We start from the raw sequence: 13,003 nt of genomic DNA, 5'->3' as shown, positions 1-13,003 counted from the left end.
TAGAATCCAATTTTATTTACAATTAACCTTCTGATCTTTTTGAATAGGGCATTGTTCAGTATGGAAGAGACAACAGGGAGATGGATATCTTGCTTTTCCATGAGGTTTTGGATTACATGGCAAGAATAGACCGAGTGCTGAGTTGTCCAGGAGGCTCATTACTACTAGCAGGACAAAGTGGTGTAGGTCGTAGGACGGTCACTTGTGTAGTCAGCCACATGCACGGAGCAATATTATTTACACCAAAGATTTCCAGAGGTTATGAGATCAAACAGTTCAAAAATGATTTAAAACATGTAAGTACAGGAATATTATTCATTCATTTAAGTACCAGACATATGTTGTCCGAAAATATATGTAAATAATGTTGTGCTTGCCATGTGGACTGATGCGTATAGGTTTACAATTGTGGTGTTACTCATTTGTTTTTAATCATTGTAGGCAATTGACATTTAAGCATGTTGAATCAATATCATAATACACAGAGGCATGTTGTACGACCTATGTTACTATTGAACAATTATTTATTGTATAAAAAGAAAGGTTGAACTTTTAACTTTGATCAACTTTTAACTTTTCTGTTTATTCTTTTGGAAAGTTCAACAATCAATCCAATGGTGTCTTCTGAGTATAGATGATGTCACTTATAAAGTGGGTGTAATGACATCCATATCCTTTTATCTTACTGTCAGCAGCAATCAAATATTCTCATTCAAGAGAAAAAAAACTTCTGTTTGTTGATCATATCGCTTCCATTTCAATATGATCCTGTTAATTTAATTGAAGCTAATCTTTTTCCAGTTTTTTTGATTGAAAATGCAAAATAGATTGTACTTCTCCAAATGGGTTTTTTTGTTATTAGAGTGGTATTCATGGCATTTAGTCTGTACTTTCCTCAATTTCTTCTTCACATTTCTTGCTTTAACAAAGAGGAACACAATTCCTCTTTTGTTATAAAATATCCCTGCAACACTGCAATCCCTTCTCAATCTTGTAAGCTAAGCCTTTACGTCTTAGACACTAATGCTGTGAAGAAAGGTTTCTTACCATTCTATCTTATCTATCCCTCATAATTTTATACATTTATATAAGGTCTCCCTTCAGCCTATTAAATCTCTCCTCAAACATTCTAACCAGACAGCCTCCTGGTGAATCTCCTCTCTACTATAAAACGCACCCTTCCAATTATACTGACCAGACCTGCATACAATATCCCAGCTGTGATCTAATCTATGTTTTAGGAATTAGGGAAACAGATAGGAGATTCTGTGGCAGCAAACAAGACTCCAAGATGTTGTGTTGCCTCCCTGGTGCCAGGGTCCAGGATGTTTCCAAGCAGCTGCCAGACATTCTCAAGAGGTGGAGTGAGTAGCTAGAAGTCATCGCGCATGTTGGCACAAAGTTCATAGGTAGGAAAAGGGATGGGGTCCTACAGACTGAATACAGGGAGTTAAGCAAAATTTAAAATGCAGGACCTCAAAGATATACAATCTCCAGATTGCTCTGTGCTAGTGAGGGTAAGAAGAGGAAGAAAGGACATGACTGAAGAGTTTGTGCAGGGGGCAGGGATTCAGATATTTGCACCATTGACATCTCTTTTGGGCCTGTGACTAGTGGTGTGCCTCAAGGATTGGTGCTGGGCCCATTGCTGATTATAGTGTAAATTAACAATTTAGATGAGAAAGTGTAAGGCATGATTTGTAAGTTTGCGGATGACGTTAAAGTAGGTGATATCATAGTGAAGAGAATTATCAAAAATTACAGCTGTTTCTTGATCGGCTAGACGTGGGCTGAAAAAATGGCAAAGGAAATTCACTACAGATAAGTGTGGGGTGAGCACGCTTTGATAGGGAGTACACAGATGTGCCTTCCCGAGCCCCCATTCGCCGTGATGGTATTACAGTCACAGAGGCCGACGTCAGAAGATCCTTCGGGGGGGTGAACCCTCGGAAAGCGCCTGGACCTGATGTTATACCCGGCCATGTTCTAAAAACCCTGTGCAGACCAACTGGCTGGAGATTTTACGGACATTTTCAACCTCTCACTTCTGAGGTCTGAGGTTCCCACCTGTTTTAAAAGGGCATCAATAATACCGGTGCCGAAGAAGAGCAAGGTGACGTGTCTAATGAATATCGACCAATGGCACTAACGTCTGTGGTGATGAAGTGCTTTGAGAGGTTGATTATGGCGCATATCAACTCCTAACTCGACAGAAAACTCGACCCACTGCAGTTCGCTTACCGCCACAACAGATCAATGGTGATGCAATCTCACTGGCTCTCCACTCCGTTCTGGACCACTTGGACAACAGAAACTCATATGTCGGGCTATTCATTGACTACAGCTCGGCGTTCAACACCATCATCCCCTCCAAGCTGGTTACCAAACTCTCAGATCTGAGTCTCTGTGGATCCCTCTGCAATTGGATCCTCGACTTCCTCATCCACAGTCCACAGTCTGTCCGTATTGGTGGAAATGGCAAAGGAAATTCACTACAGATAAGTGTGATAAGCCTCGATAACAATCAGCACGGGAGCACCTCAAGGCTGCGTGCTTAGCCTCCTGCTGTACTCACTCTATACTCATGACTGTGTAGCTAGACATAGTGCAAACTCCATCATCAAGTTCGCCGACAACACTACTGTTGTGGGATGAATCACTGATGGTGACGAGTCAGAGTCTCGACCGATTGACCAAATGGTGCCAGCACAATAACCTGGCACTCAACACCAGCAAAATCAAGGAACGGATTGTGGACTTTGGAAGGGGTAGGATAGGGACCAACAATCCTCTTTATATCAACGGGACGATGGTGGAAAGGGTCAAGAACTTCAAATTCCTGGGCGTGCATTTTCCGAAGATCTTTCCTGGTCCCAGCACACTGATGCAATTATAAAGAAAGCACATCAGCGCCTCTACTTCCTGATAAGTTTACAGAGAATCGGTTTGTCAAGGAGGACTCTCTTGAACTTCTACAGGTGCACAGTTGAGAGCATGCTGACTGGTTGCATCGTGGCTTGGTTCCGCAACTTGAGGTGTTCAGGAGCAGAAAAGAATGCAGAAAGTTGTGACCACTGCCTAGTCCATCATCGGTTCTGACCTCCCCACCATCGAAGGGATCTATCGCAGTCCCTGCCTCAAAAAGGCTGCCAACATCATCATGGACCCACACCATCCTGGCCACACACTCATCTCTCCGCTGCCATCAGGTAGAAGGTACAGGAGCCTGAAATCTGGTAATCCAGGTTCAGGAACAGCTGCTTCCCCACAGCCATCAGGCGAATAAACTCGTCATCAAACAAACTCTGAACTGTAGCAGCCTATTGCACTTTATCTGTTTATTTATGTGTATATATATGGTCTATGCTATATAGACACACTGAACTGTTCTGTATTAATGCTTACAATACTCTGTTATGCTGCAGCAAGCAAGAATTTCATTGTCCTATCTGGGACACATGACAATAAACTGTCTTGACTTGACGTGACTTGACTTGTATTTTGGGAAGTCAAACCAGAGAAACCTTCACAGTGAATGATAGGACTCTGGGAAGTGTTGTACAGCAAAGAAACCCAGGAGTACAGGAGCACAATTCCCTGAATGTGGTGTTACGGGTAGATGGTGTTGTAAAGAATGTTTTTAGTACTTTGACCTTAATCAATCACAGTATTGTGTATAGAAGTTGGGTTGTGCTGTTACAGTTGTACAAGACGTTGGTGAGGCCTCATTTGGGGCATTGTTTTCAATTTGGTCAACCTGCTCTAGGAAGGATGTTAAGCTGGAAAGAGTGTAGAAAGTATATACAAGGATGTTGCCAGGACTTGAAGGCTTGTTGCGTAAAGAAAGTTTGGACTTTACTCCTTGGGGCGCAGGAGGCTAAGAGGTGATCTAAATTAATAAAATCATGATGGGAATAGAAAGGGTGAATGCATAAAGTATTTCACAAGGGAAACAGAGTGAGGAACCAGAGAACATTTTTAAGGTGAGAGGGGAAAGATTTAATAGGAACCTGGGAGACACCTTTTTTTGTCAGAGGGTGATGGATATGAGCTGCCAGAGGAAACAATTGAGGCAGGATTAATAACAGCATATAAAATACACTTGCCAGATACATGTTTAGGACAGGTTTAGAGGGATAAGGACCAAATGCAGGCAAATGAGACTAGCTTGGATTGGGCAAGTATGAGTCGGTTGACATGTATGAGTTGAGCAGAAGGGCTTAATTCCATTCTATATCACTATGTCTACCTTTTTTTGTAATTCAATGCTGGTTAATAAAGGGAAACATCCTGTTTGCTTTCTTCACCACCCTCTCTACTTGTGCTCCCACCTTTGGACTGTTATGCAAAGGTCCCACTGTTCCTCAATACGCTCCAGGTTATTTATGATCACAAGATATCAGTTTGACTGCCAACCTTAATGCTATCACCGAAAAATGTTCAAATCCTATGAATATATTAAAAACAATATACCTTGGAAATTGTCACAACATTCTTATTAATAAAGCAAACAGATGAAGAGTGTAGTATTTTCATCTGGTTAGCAAGAGTTTTTAAGAAAGTTCTAGTTCACTTTTACATTAATAATCATGTATTGTGTATAATCTTAAATTTGCTGAGTCAAAACATTTTTGTCCCAACCTTTGTAATGAGGGTTGGTATTGCTCTCAACATCCTAATATGGATTTTGAAGTTTGCCTGGTGGACTCTGTATTTTGCATTTCAATCAAAGTGTTTATTTGTTACGTTTTTTCATCGTGAAACTTTGTATAATGGCAATCTTTACGACGTTCTCAAAGTCTAACTTGGATACCCATTACTCCTCGGGGATGGAGGTATATTTTACGCATTCACGACACACTTAAGATAGGAAAAACGAATCATCCAAATGTTGTTTCGTGATTAATTGGTCTTTTATTATGTAGTACATAGCAAAGAAATAATCCGTCACTTTGCGTTCTTAATCGCTGATCCATTCATGTCATATAAATCATACAAAAGTTTCTTCTTATAAAAGTATATCTCATTAACGTGTGTATGTGTGAATGAATGGTAAAAAACTGTATTCTCACCATCCTTCCGAGACCCAACTGACTCCTAATCAATGAGTGCGCTAGTCTCCTCGAGAAATAGACACACCCTTTCTACATATCAAATCTCACCTACAAAAATACAGACAGATAAAGACTAAAGCCCCTGTCCCACTTGGGCGACCTCCACCGCAACCTCTGGCGAATTTGCCCGCGACCTATAGTCGCGTCAAGGTCGCCACGAGGTCGTAGGAGGTCTTCATCACTCTCCTTCATGGTCGAGAGTGGTATCCACGTAGTCGAGGCTTCAGCTAGGTCGTGGCATATTTTTCAAGGCACTACCTTCACCAGGCAGCAGGAGGGGGACCTTGAGGAATAGGTTGCCGTGGGAAAAATTGATATTTTTTTAGTCGTAGGTCTAGTCGAAGCCGGTCGTAGTAAGTCGTGATGGTAGTCGAAGGTGGTCGAAGGTAGTTGAAGGTAATAGCTCCGGGGTGAAAAAAGGCCAGTAGGAAAAGAAAAAGGTAATTTAAACAGCAGAACGTCACCTCTTTCACTCCCAGGCATGTTCATTCATAGCTGGAGAGTTTTTTGGAGAGGAGACTTGTGCTTTAGAGATGGCACCAAAAAGGCAGCAGCGCAGGGGGAGGGCATAACCCTAAAAAAAACGTGCCATGCAGGTGTTGCCCGCCCAGGAGGTGATAGTGCAGGAGGAGGTAGCCCTGCATGAGAGACCCCTGGAGGAGGAGACCAGGGTGGTACTATATGTCCCCACCACCACCCCATCCTTCACTGCCTCATTTGAAGGCAGCAAAGCAGTCCTTTCTCCTGTGTCTGACACAGCATCAGAGGCAGATGCCCCATTGGTGGTGAGGGAGGGCTGGAGGAAGGTTATGCCCTACACCTTCACCAGGCAGCAGGAGGGGGACTTTGAAGAATGGTTCCAGCAGAATGCCATCCTGTATTAAAAGGAAAATGAGGGATACTGGGACAGGGACAAGAATGGCATGCTTGCCATCCACTGCCCCACATGTGTGCTTAAAGTTCCATCTTTTGTCAAAGCCCAGCGCCACTCTCTTCCAGTCATCTGGTGTACTGGGACAGTCCATCTCATCATCTCCATTCACCCATTGAGACATCTTCTTGTGCTTCCTCTTCACCCTTGCTCTTCCCCTTCTGCTTTTCTTAAAATACATTTTTTATGAGAAAAAATGCAGACATTACATCATTTTATCAGGTGATCATTTGAGCTGTAGACACTCGTCACTGGTCGTTGTTGGTTTTTGGTGTGGTCCTCTGAGGTGGAAGAGGGTCGTGCTCATTCACGGACCACTTTGCCAGAGACCATCCTCGAGTAAAACGTACATGGTCGAAGCCAGTCTTCAACATAGTCGAAGGACGTCGAAGGACGTGTTCTTCAGAGTCGAGTGAGGTCTTCAACATAGACGTTGGAGGTCGTACACAGAGTTGAGGAAGGTCCTAGAAGGTCGTAGGTCACCGCGACCTTGATTTTATTTTAGTCGCTTAAGGTCGCCAGAGGTCGCGGTGGAGGTCTCCCAAGTGGGACAGGCCCTTAAAATATTACAAATGTTAGACATGGTTATAGTATACTGACTTAAGCTTAATGGCTCCTACACTTTGGCTTTGGGATCCAGGAACACATTGTTCTGGGCATTAAATATGATCCCAGCATTGGAGTTTATGGTTTGGATTTCTGTGTGGTCATGGGGTGACCTGGTTTCACTATTTCTGATGAAAACTAAACTAAACTAAACTTCACTTTTTGTCCAGGTGATGCAGCTTTCAGGTCTTGATGGACATCAGGTAGTATTGGTCCTGGAGGACTACCAGTTTGTGCATCCTCAGTTCCTTGAGATGGTGAACAGCTTGCTATCTTCAGGTCCGTACCTAAGTTTCACTTAGATAAAATAATAAATGTAGTTCAGGACCCTTTGCATTATTGGATGTTGTGGTACCGAAGTAGCATTGCGCTGGCTTTGGTAAATATATCTAAGCCAAAAAAATGGTATTCCCTTGTGTGTGTGGAGTTTGTATGTTCCCCTCTGATTTTATGGTCATCCCCGAGTTGCTCTGCTTTTCTCCCGCATTCCAATGACATGCTCTTAAGTTAATTGGATGTTGTAAATTATGGACAATGTAGGTAGCTGTGGGAGAATCAGTGGGTTATTAATGAGCATGTGAGAGAGGGTATGTTGCAAGAATATGTGAGGGATGGAACTGGTGAGCTGGCTAAGAGGGCTGGCACACTCTCAATGGGCCAAATGGCCTTTTCTATGTTATAAGGAGATACGATTAATAACCTTGGTATCTTGTGAAATCTGTTACTGCAAGACAATGAAGGTTGATTATTCTAAACCTTTGATATAGAAAACAGAAACATAGAAAATAGGTGCAGGAGTAGGCCATTTGGACCTTCGAGCCTGCACCGCCATTCAATATGATCATGGCTGATCATCCAACTCAGTATCCTGTACCTGCCTTCTCTCCATACCCCCGATCCCTTTTGCCACAAGGGCCACATCTAACTCCCTCTTAAATATAGCCAATGAACTGGCCTCAACTACCTTCTGTGGCAGAGAATTCCAGAGATTCACCATTCTCTGTGTGAAAAATATTTTTCTCATCTCGGTCCTAAAAGATTTCCCCCTTTCCTTAAACTGCGACCCCTTGTTCTGGACTTCCTCAACATCAGGACCAATCTTCCTGCATCTAGCCTGTTCAACCCCTTTAGAATTTTGTAAGTTTCTATAAGATCCCCCCTCAATCTTCTAAATTCTAGCGAGTACAAGCCGAGTCTATCCAGTCTTTCTTCATATGAAAGTCCTGTCATCCCAGGAATCAGTCTGCTGAACCTTCTCTGTACTCCCTCTATGGCAACAATGTCTTGCCTCAGATTAGGAGACCAAAACTGTATGCAATACTCCAGGTGTGGTCTCACCAAGACCAATATCTTAAATAACTTAAATTTGCTCTCTCTTTTGAGAACGAGAATAAATATCATTGTCATAAGATCCATTTACACTTGATCCCATGTCATCTCCTTTAGCTGCCCATAAAGTTCCATGTAGAATTAAATTTCCAAAGCAGAGGACTAAATTTGTCAACTGTTGGTTGTTTGAGATTGTCTTTTTCTATTGTTTAAACCAATTATTTTCAAAAATCTAATTTCAGAAAATACAAAGAATACAGAGCATATGTTCACATATGAGGGGGGGGGGGGGGTGAGGGGAGAATTGTGAAATTAGTTAGCACAGTAGCCTCTGTAATGCAAGGGAGGATCTTGCATGGCAGATACATTTTGTTTAGCATTCAATAGATGCAGACTGTTTAATTGTGTCTAACAAGTATAACTGAGCATTTACACTTCAATTATGCAGAAATATCACTTGTGAAATGAATTGGTGCCTAATTCAGTGCTTTTACTTTTTTAATGATGTCAGGTGAAGTGCCAGGCTTGTATACACTTGAAGAACTGGAACCAATCCTGTCACCCTTTAAAAGACCAGGCCTCACAGGATGGATTTCTTGGCCCTATCTTTAATTATTTTACATGTAGTAAGTAAAATATAAATCAATATAAAAGCAATATTTAGTTGTTGTTGTTGTATGGACTAGCTACCCATGGTTTCTAATGTCACAATAGAAAATCTTAAAATCAAATTCTAAAAATCTGACAATTTGTTCAATATCTATTTAATGCCTGCCAGGGTTAACCTTTTACTCATTCCTGGTTTATTCCATGTGTAATTTTCATTTCTACTAAATGTGGTTGATTTATCATGCCCACAGGACAATTAAGTGTGGCTGCATAAAAAGTATATGTGGAGGGTAAAACCCAATGACATGTATTGAATATCAATTCATGTAACTTGATTGTTGACTACAAAGCCACTCCCCTCTAACAAAACATATTTATTTAACTATCAATGAAACCTTTGACTATACGTTGACAATGCATCTTCCCACCCTTCATTCCATTCATCCAGTTTCCCTGGATCATTATATTTTTTACCGAATTACACCTTCCACATCAATGCTTCTGAGATGTAGTCCTTCACGTTAATCGTTGCTGTCACTCTTCTAAAAATGTACAGGGCTCCTGACCATATCTGTTCCATTTACCATAATACCTAATCTTTCTCACCCCCTCTCCTATTCAGCACAAGGATAGTGTTCACCTTGTCCTTACCTTCCACACCAACAGTCTCCACATTCAGTGGGTTAACCTGCAGATCTGAAATAAAACATTAAAATCAATGGCCTCAACTACCCTCTGTGGCAGAAGGATTCACCACTCTCCTGCGAAACACTTGGCTTAAGAATTTTGTAAGTTCTCAATCTTCTAAATTCTAGAGAACACTGACATGAATCAGTCTGGTTAAGGCTGCATCATTGGAGAGGGAAACGGTTAACATTTCAGGCCCAAGACCATGAGTTAGAAAATAATGAACCTACTTTTGCTCTATAACCTCTTATAGAGCAAAATAATGAACCTACTTTTGTAAATACATTAATCCATGTTGTGCTAGTTACAGTTCTACCTTTTGTAATTTACTAAAACCTTCACCACTCTATTTCACTTGGCTTCATCATCCTGTTTTGCCATTTGATTTCCTGCCTTCTACCCTTAGACAGCATTTCCTATTCCATGTTCTCTCCTTCTTGTCCCCTTTCTCCTGTTTTGTCTAACGTTTTTAATTTCTTTGTCATCAATTCATCAATTTGCCTTGATATTTTGAAAATGTTGACAAAAGTATATTTAGTTGAAACCTCGAAATTCCAGGCAATATAGCCATTAAAAAAAATCTGCCCAGGTAATGCAATCTTTCATACCTTGTTATTAATAGTAAATTGAGTTTTGTAAATCTATAGCATAATTTTGATTATTTCATAATCCAGCACTCTAGATATAGAGATCACTAGACCAAGTGCAGACCCGTTGGGTCTGTTCCGGGAAAACGTGTGGTTGGAGGGGGATGGGGGGGGGGGGGTGGGCGGAATGCGGCGTCACACACACTAACTACCCCCCTGGCGCGTCTAGAGCATTTTTCCTATTCCATGTTCTCTCTCCTTTTGGGGGGGGTCATCAATTCATCAATTAGCCTTGATATTTTGAAAATGTTGAGAGTGACGGCAGAGAGAGAATGGGGCGAGACAGAGAGAAAGGGGCAGAGACAGAAGGGCAAGACCAAGACAGAGGGTTGGGTCTGACGGAGGTGGAGAGGGAGGGTGGGGTGAGGGGGGAGGGTGGGGGAGGAGGCACAGGAGAGAAAGAGATGGGAGGAGAGAGGGGGGGGGGAGAGAGGGGAGAGATGGGGCGGGGCTGAGAGGGAGGGGGAAGGGAGGGAACGGAGGGGGGAGGGGAGAGAGGAGGTGGGGAGAGAGGAGGGGGGAGAGATGAGGAGAGGGAGAGAGGATGAGGGAGGGGGGGGGGGGGGGAGGGGGAGGGGAGGGAGGGAGGGGGTAGAGGGGAGGGGGAGGTGGTTGGAGGAGGAGGAGAGAGGGGGGTTGGAGGAGGGGAGAGGGTGTTGGAGGAGGGGAGAGAGAGTTGGATGGGGGAGACGGGTTGGGGGAGGGGGGGGGGGGGGTGGAGGGGGGTGGGAGGAGGAGGGGGGAGGAGGGGAGGGGAGGGGAGGGGAGGGGGGAGGAGGGGAGGGGGGTTGGAGGGGGAGTAGGGGGCAGAGGGGGCAGGGGAGGGGGAGAGGGAGGGGGGAAAGGCGGGGCAAAGTATGGGGAGTGGGAAGAGGGGAGGGAGAGGAGGGTGAGGGGGAGGGTAGAGGGTCCCATCCATTCAATGTGCGGTTGCGGGGGGGGGGGGAGGTTGTGTTTTACACACACTAACCACCCCCCCCACCCCCCCCCCCACACTCACTGTAACCACCATTCCCCCCCCAACGCAGGAGTAGGCCATTCGGCCCTTCGGCCCCTGCTGCACTGCCATTCGATATGATCATGGCTGATCATCCAACTCAGTATCCCATCCCTGCCTTCTCTCCATACCCTCTGATCCCTTTAGCCACAAGGGCCACATCTAACTCCCTCTTAAATATAGCCAATGAACTGGCCTCAACTAGCACACTCTAGCCACACCCCCGTGGAGGAAAGGCACGGGGGTGGAAGGGAGGGAGGGGGAGAGATCTCCCACCCGTCCCATTGTGATGTCATATGTAAATGAGATCCATTGTGATTGGACAACTGTGAGGTGGCACTGTGACTCATGCAGCAGTTTGATTTTAATTTTTTTTGATGTTTTGTGAACAATTTTATTCAAAATCTGGTGAAATAATTGACCAAATCTAGAGAGGAGTAGATTTCTGAAATCATGTTAAATCCTAACCGAAATATGTAAAAATGCGTCTGGTTTTCGAGGAAATATGTTTCAAAGGCAAAATGACACACACCCACACACAGAGTTTTAAAAGTATACTAGACCAAGTGCAGACCCGTTGGGGTTGTTCCCTCAACGTGCAGTTGCGGCGGCGGGGGGGGGGGGGGGGGCATGTGGCATCAGTATCCACTGGCGCATAGCCCCCAACACACAGGCGCGTCTAGAGGGGGGGGGGGGGGGGGGGGCTGGGGTAGAGAGTGATGTCAGAGAGAGAATGGGGAGAGTCAGAAAGAAAGGGGCACAGACAGAAGGGCAGGATTCAGAGGGAGAGGGGGGGTGGAGGGGAGGCGGAGAGGGTGGGTGAGGGAGGGTGGGAGAGGAGGGGAGAGGGAGGGGGGGGGAGAGGGGGGAGGGGGAGATGAGGAGAGAGTGAGGAGAGGGAGATGGGGAGAGAGTGGGGAGGGGGGAAGGGAGAGAGAGGGGGAGGAGGATGGGGGGGGGGGGGGAGAGAGAGCGGGGAGGTTGAAGGAGGAGAGGATAGGGGGAGGGGGGTGGTTAAAGGGGGGGGGGGAAAGGGTGGGTGAGGGGCTAAAGAGGGGTGGGGGAAGGGGAAGGGGAAGAGGGGGAGGTGAGAGGAGAGGGGTGGGGGAGAAGAGGGGAGGATGGGGAGGGGGGGGGGGGAGGGAGAGGTGGAGAGAGAGTGGAGGGGAAGAGAGTGGAGAGGAGGAGAGAGTGGAGAGGGAGAGAGGAGAGGGAGAGAGAGGAGGGGGAGAGAGAGAGGAGGGGAAGAGAGAGAGCGAGGAGGAGAGAGGGAGAAAGGGGAGGGAGAGAGGGGGGAGAGAGAGAAGGGAGAGAGAGAGAAGGGGGAGTGGGGGAAAGGCACGGGGGTGGAAGCGAGGGAGGGAGGGGGAGAGATCTTCCACCCGTCCCATCGTGATGGCATATGTAAATGAGATCCATTGTGATTAGACATCTGAGATGGCACTGTGACTCATGCAGCAGTTTGATTTTAGTGGGACCACGTGAAGGTTCCAATCTCCCACCCCTGTCCCATTGTGATGTAATATATGTAAATGAGATCCATTGTGATTGGACATCTGTGAGGTGGCACTGTGACTCATGCAGCAGTTTGATTTTTATAATGTTTTTGATGTTTTGTGAACAATTTAATTCAAAATCTGGGGAACTAATTGACCAAATCTAGAGAGGTCAGATTGGTTTAATAAAAAAGTCAGGAAAATAATGTACCAAAGATGCAGAGGTGTGGATTTCTCATCTGGCACGGAAAATCTCTACTGAAATATGTAAATATTTTACACACACACACACACACACACACACACACACACACACACACACACACACGCACGCACACACAGTTTTAATAGATACATGATATGATAGATAGATATGATTGTTTCGGTACCCCTTCTGCATTAGGTTCAGGACTTGACACTTCAATGATCTGTGTACATGGAGGTTTAAGTTTTGTGTCACCTTAAGGTTGTGCTTATTTATGGCTTACTTTATACGATGCCATGTGCGATCGACTACCATGCTAACTAATTTCACCATGATAATTAATTTTATCTAAAAATCAACTTCAATGTTCACTTTATTTTAT

The 13,003-nt window shown here is 44.6% G+C and overlaps 1 protein-coding gene across 1 annotated transcript in view; it reads left to right on the top strand.

Annotated features, from left to right (window-relative positions):
• Nucleotides 1–13,003, top strand: part of LOC129698145 (cytoplasmic dynein 2 heavy chain 1) — a 395,765-nt gene that overhangs the window by 149,805 nt on the left and 232,957 nt on the right. Inside the window, 4 exon segments of the mRNA XM_055637055.1 lie at nt 48–296; nt 6,822–6,930; nt 8,492–8,541; nt 8,543–8,606. Coding sequence (XP_055493030.1) covers nt 48–296; nt 6,822–6,930; nt 8,492–8,541; nt 8,543–8,606 — 472 coding nt within the window.

This window comes from Leucoraja erinacea, chromosome 6, assembly GCF_028641065.1.
Source record: "Leucoraja erinacea ecotype New England chromosome 6, Leri_hhj_1, whole genome shotgun sequence".
NCBI lineage: Eukaryota > Metazoa > Chordata > Chondrichthyes > Rajiformes > Rajidae > Leucoraja > Leucoraja erinaceus.
This window is presented reverse-complemented; position numbering and strand designations above follow the sequence as displayed.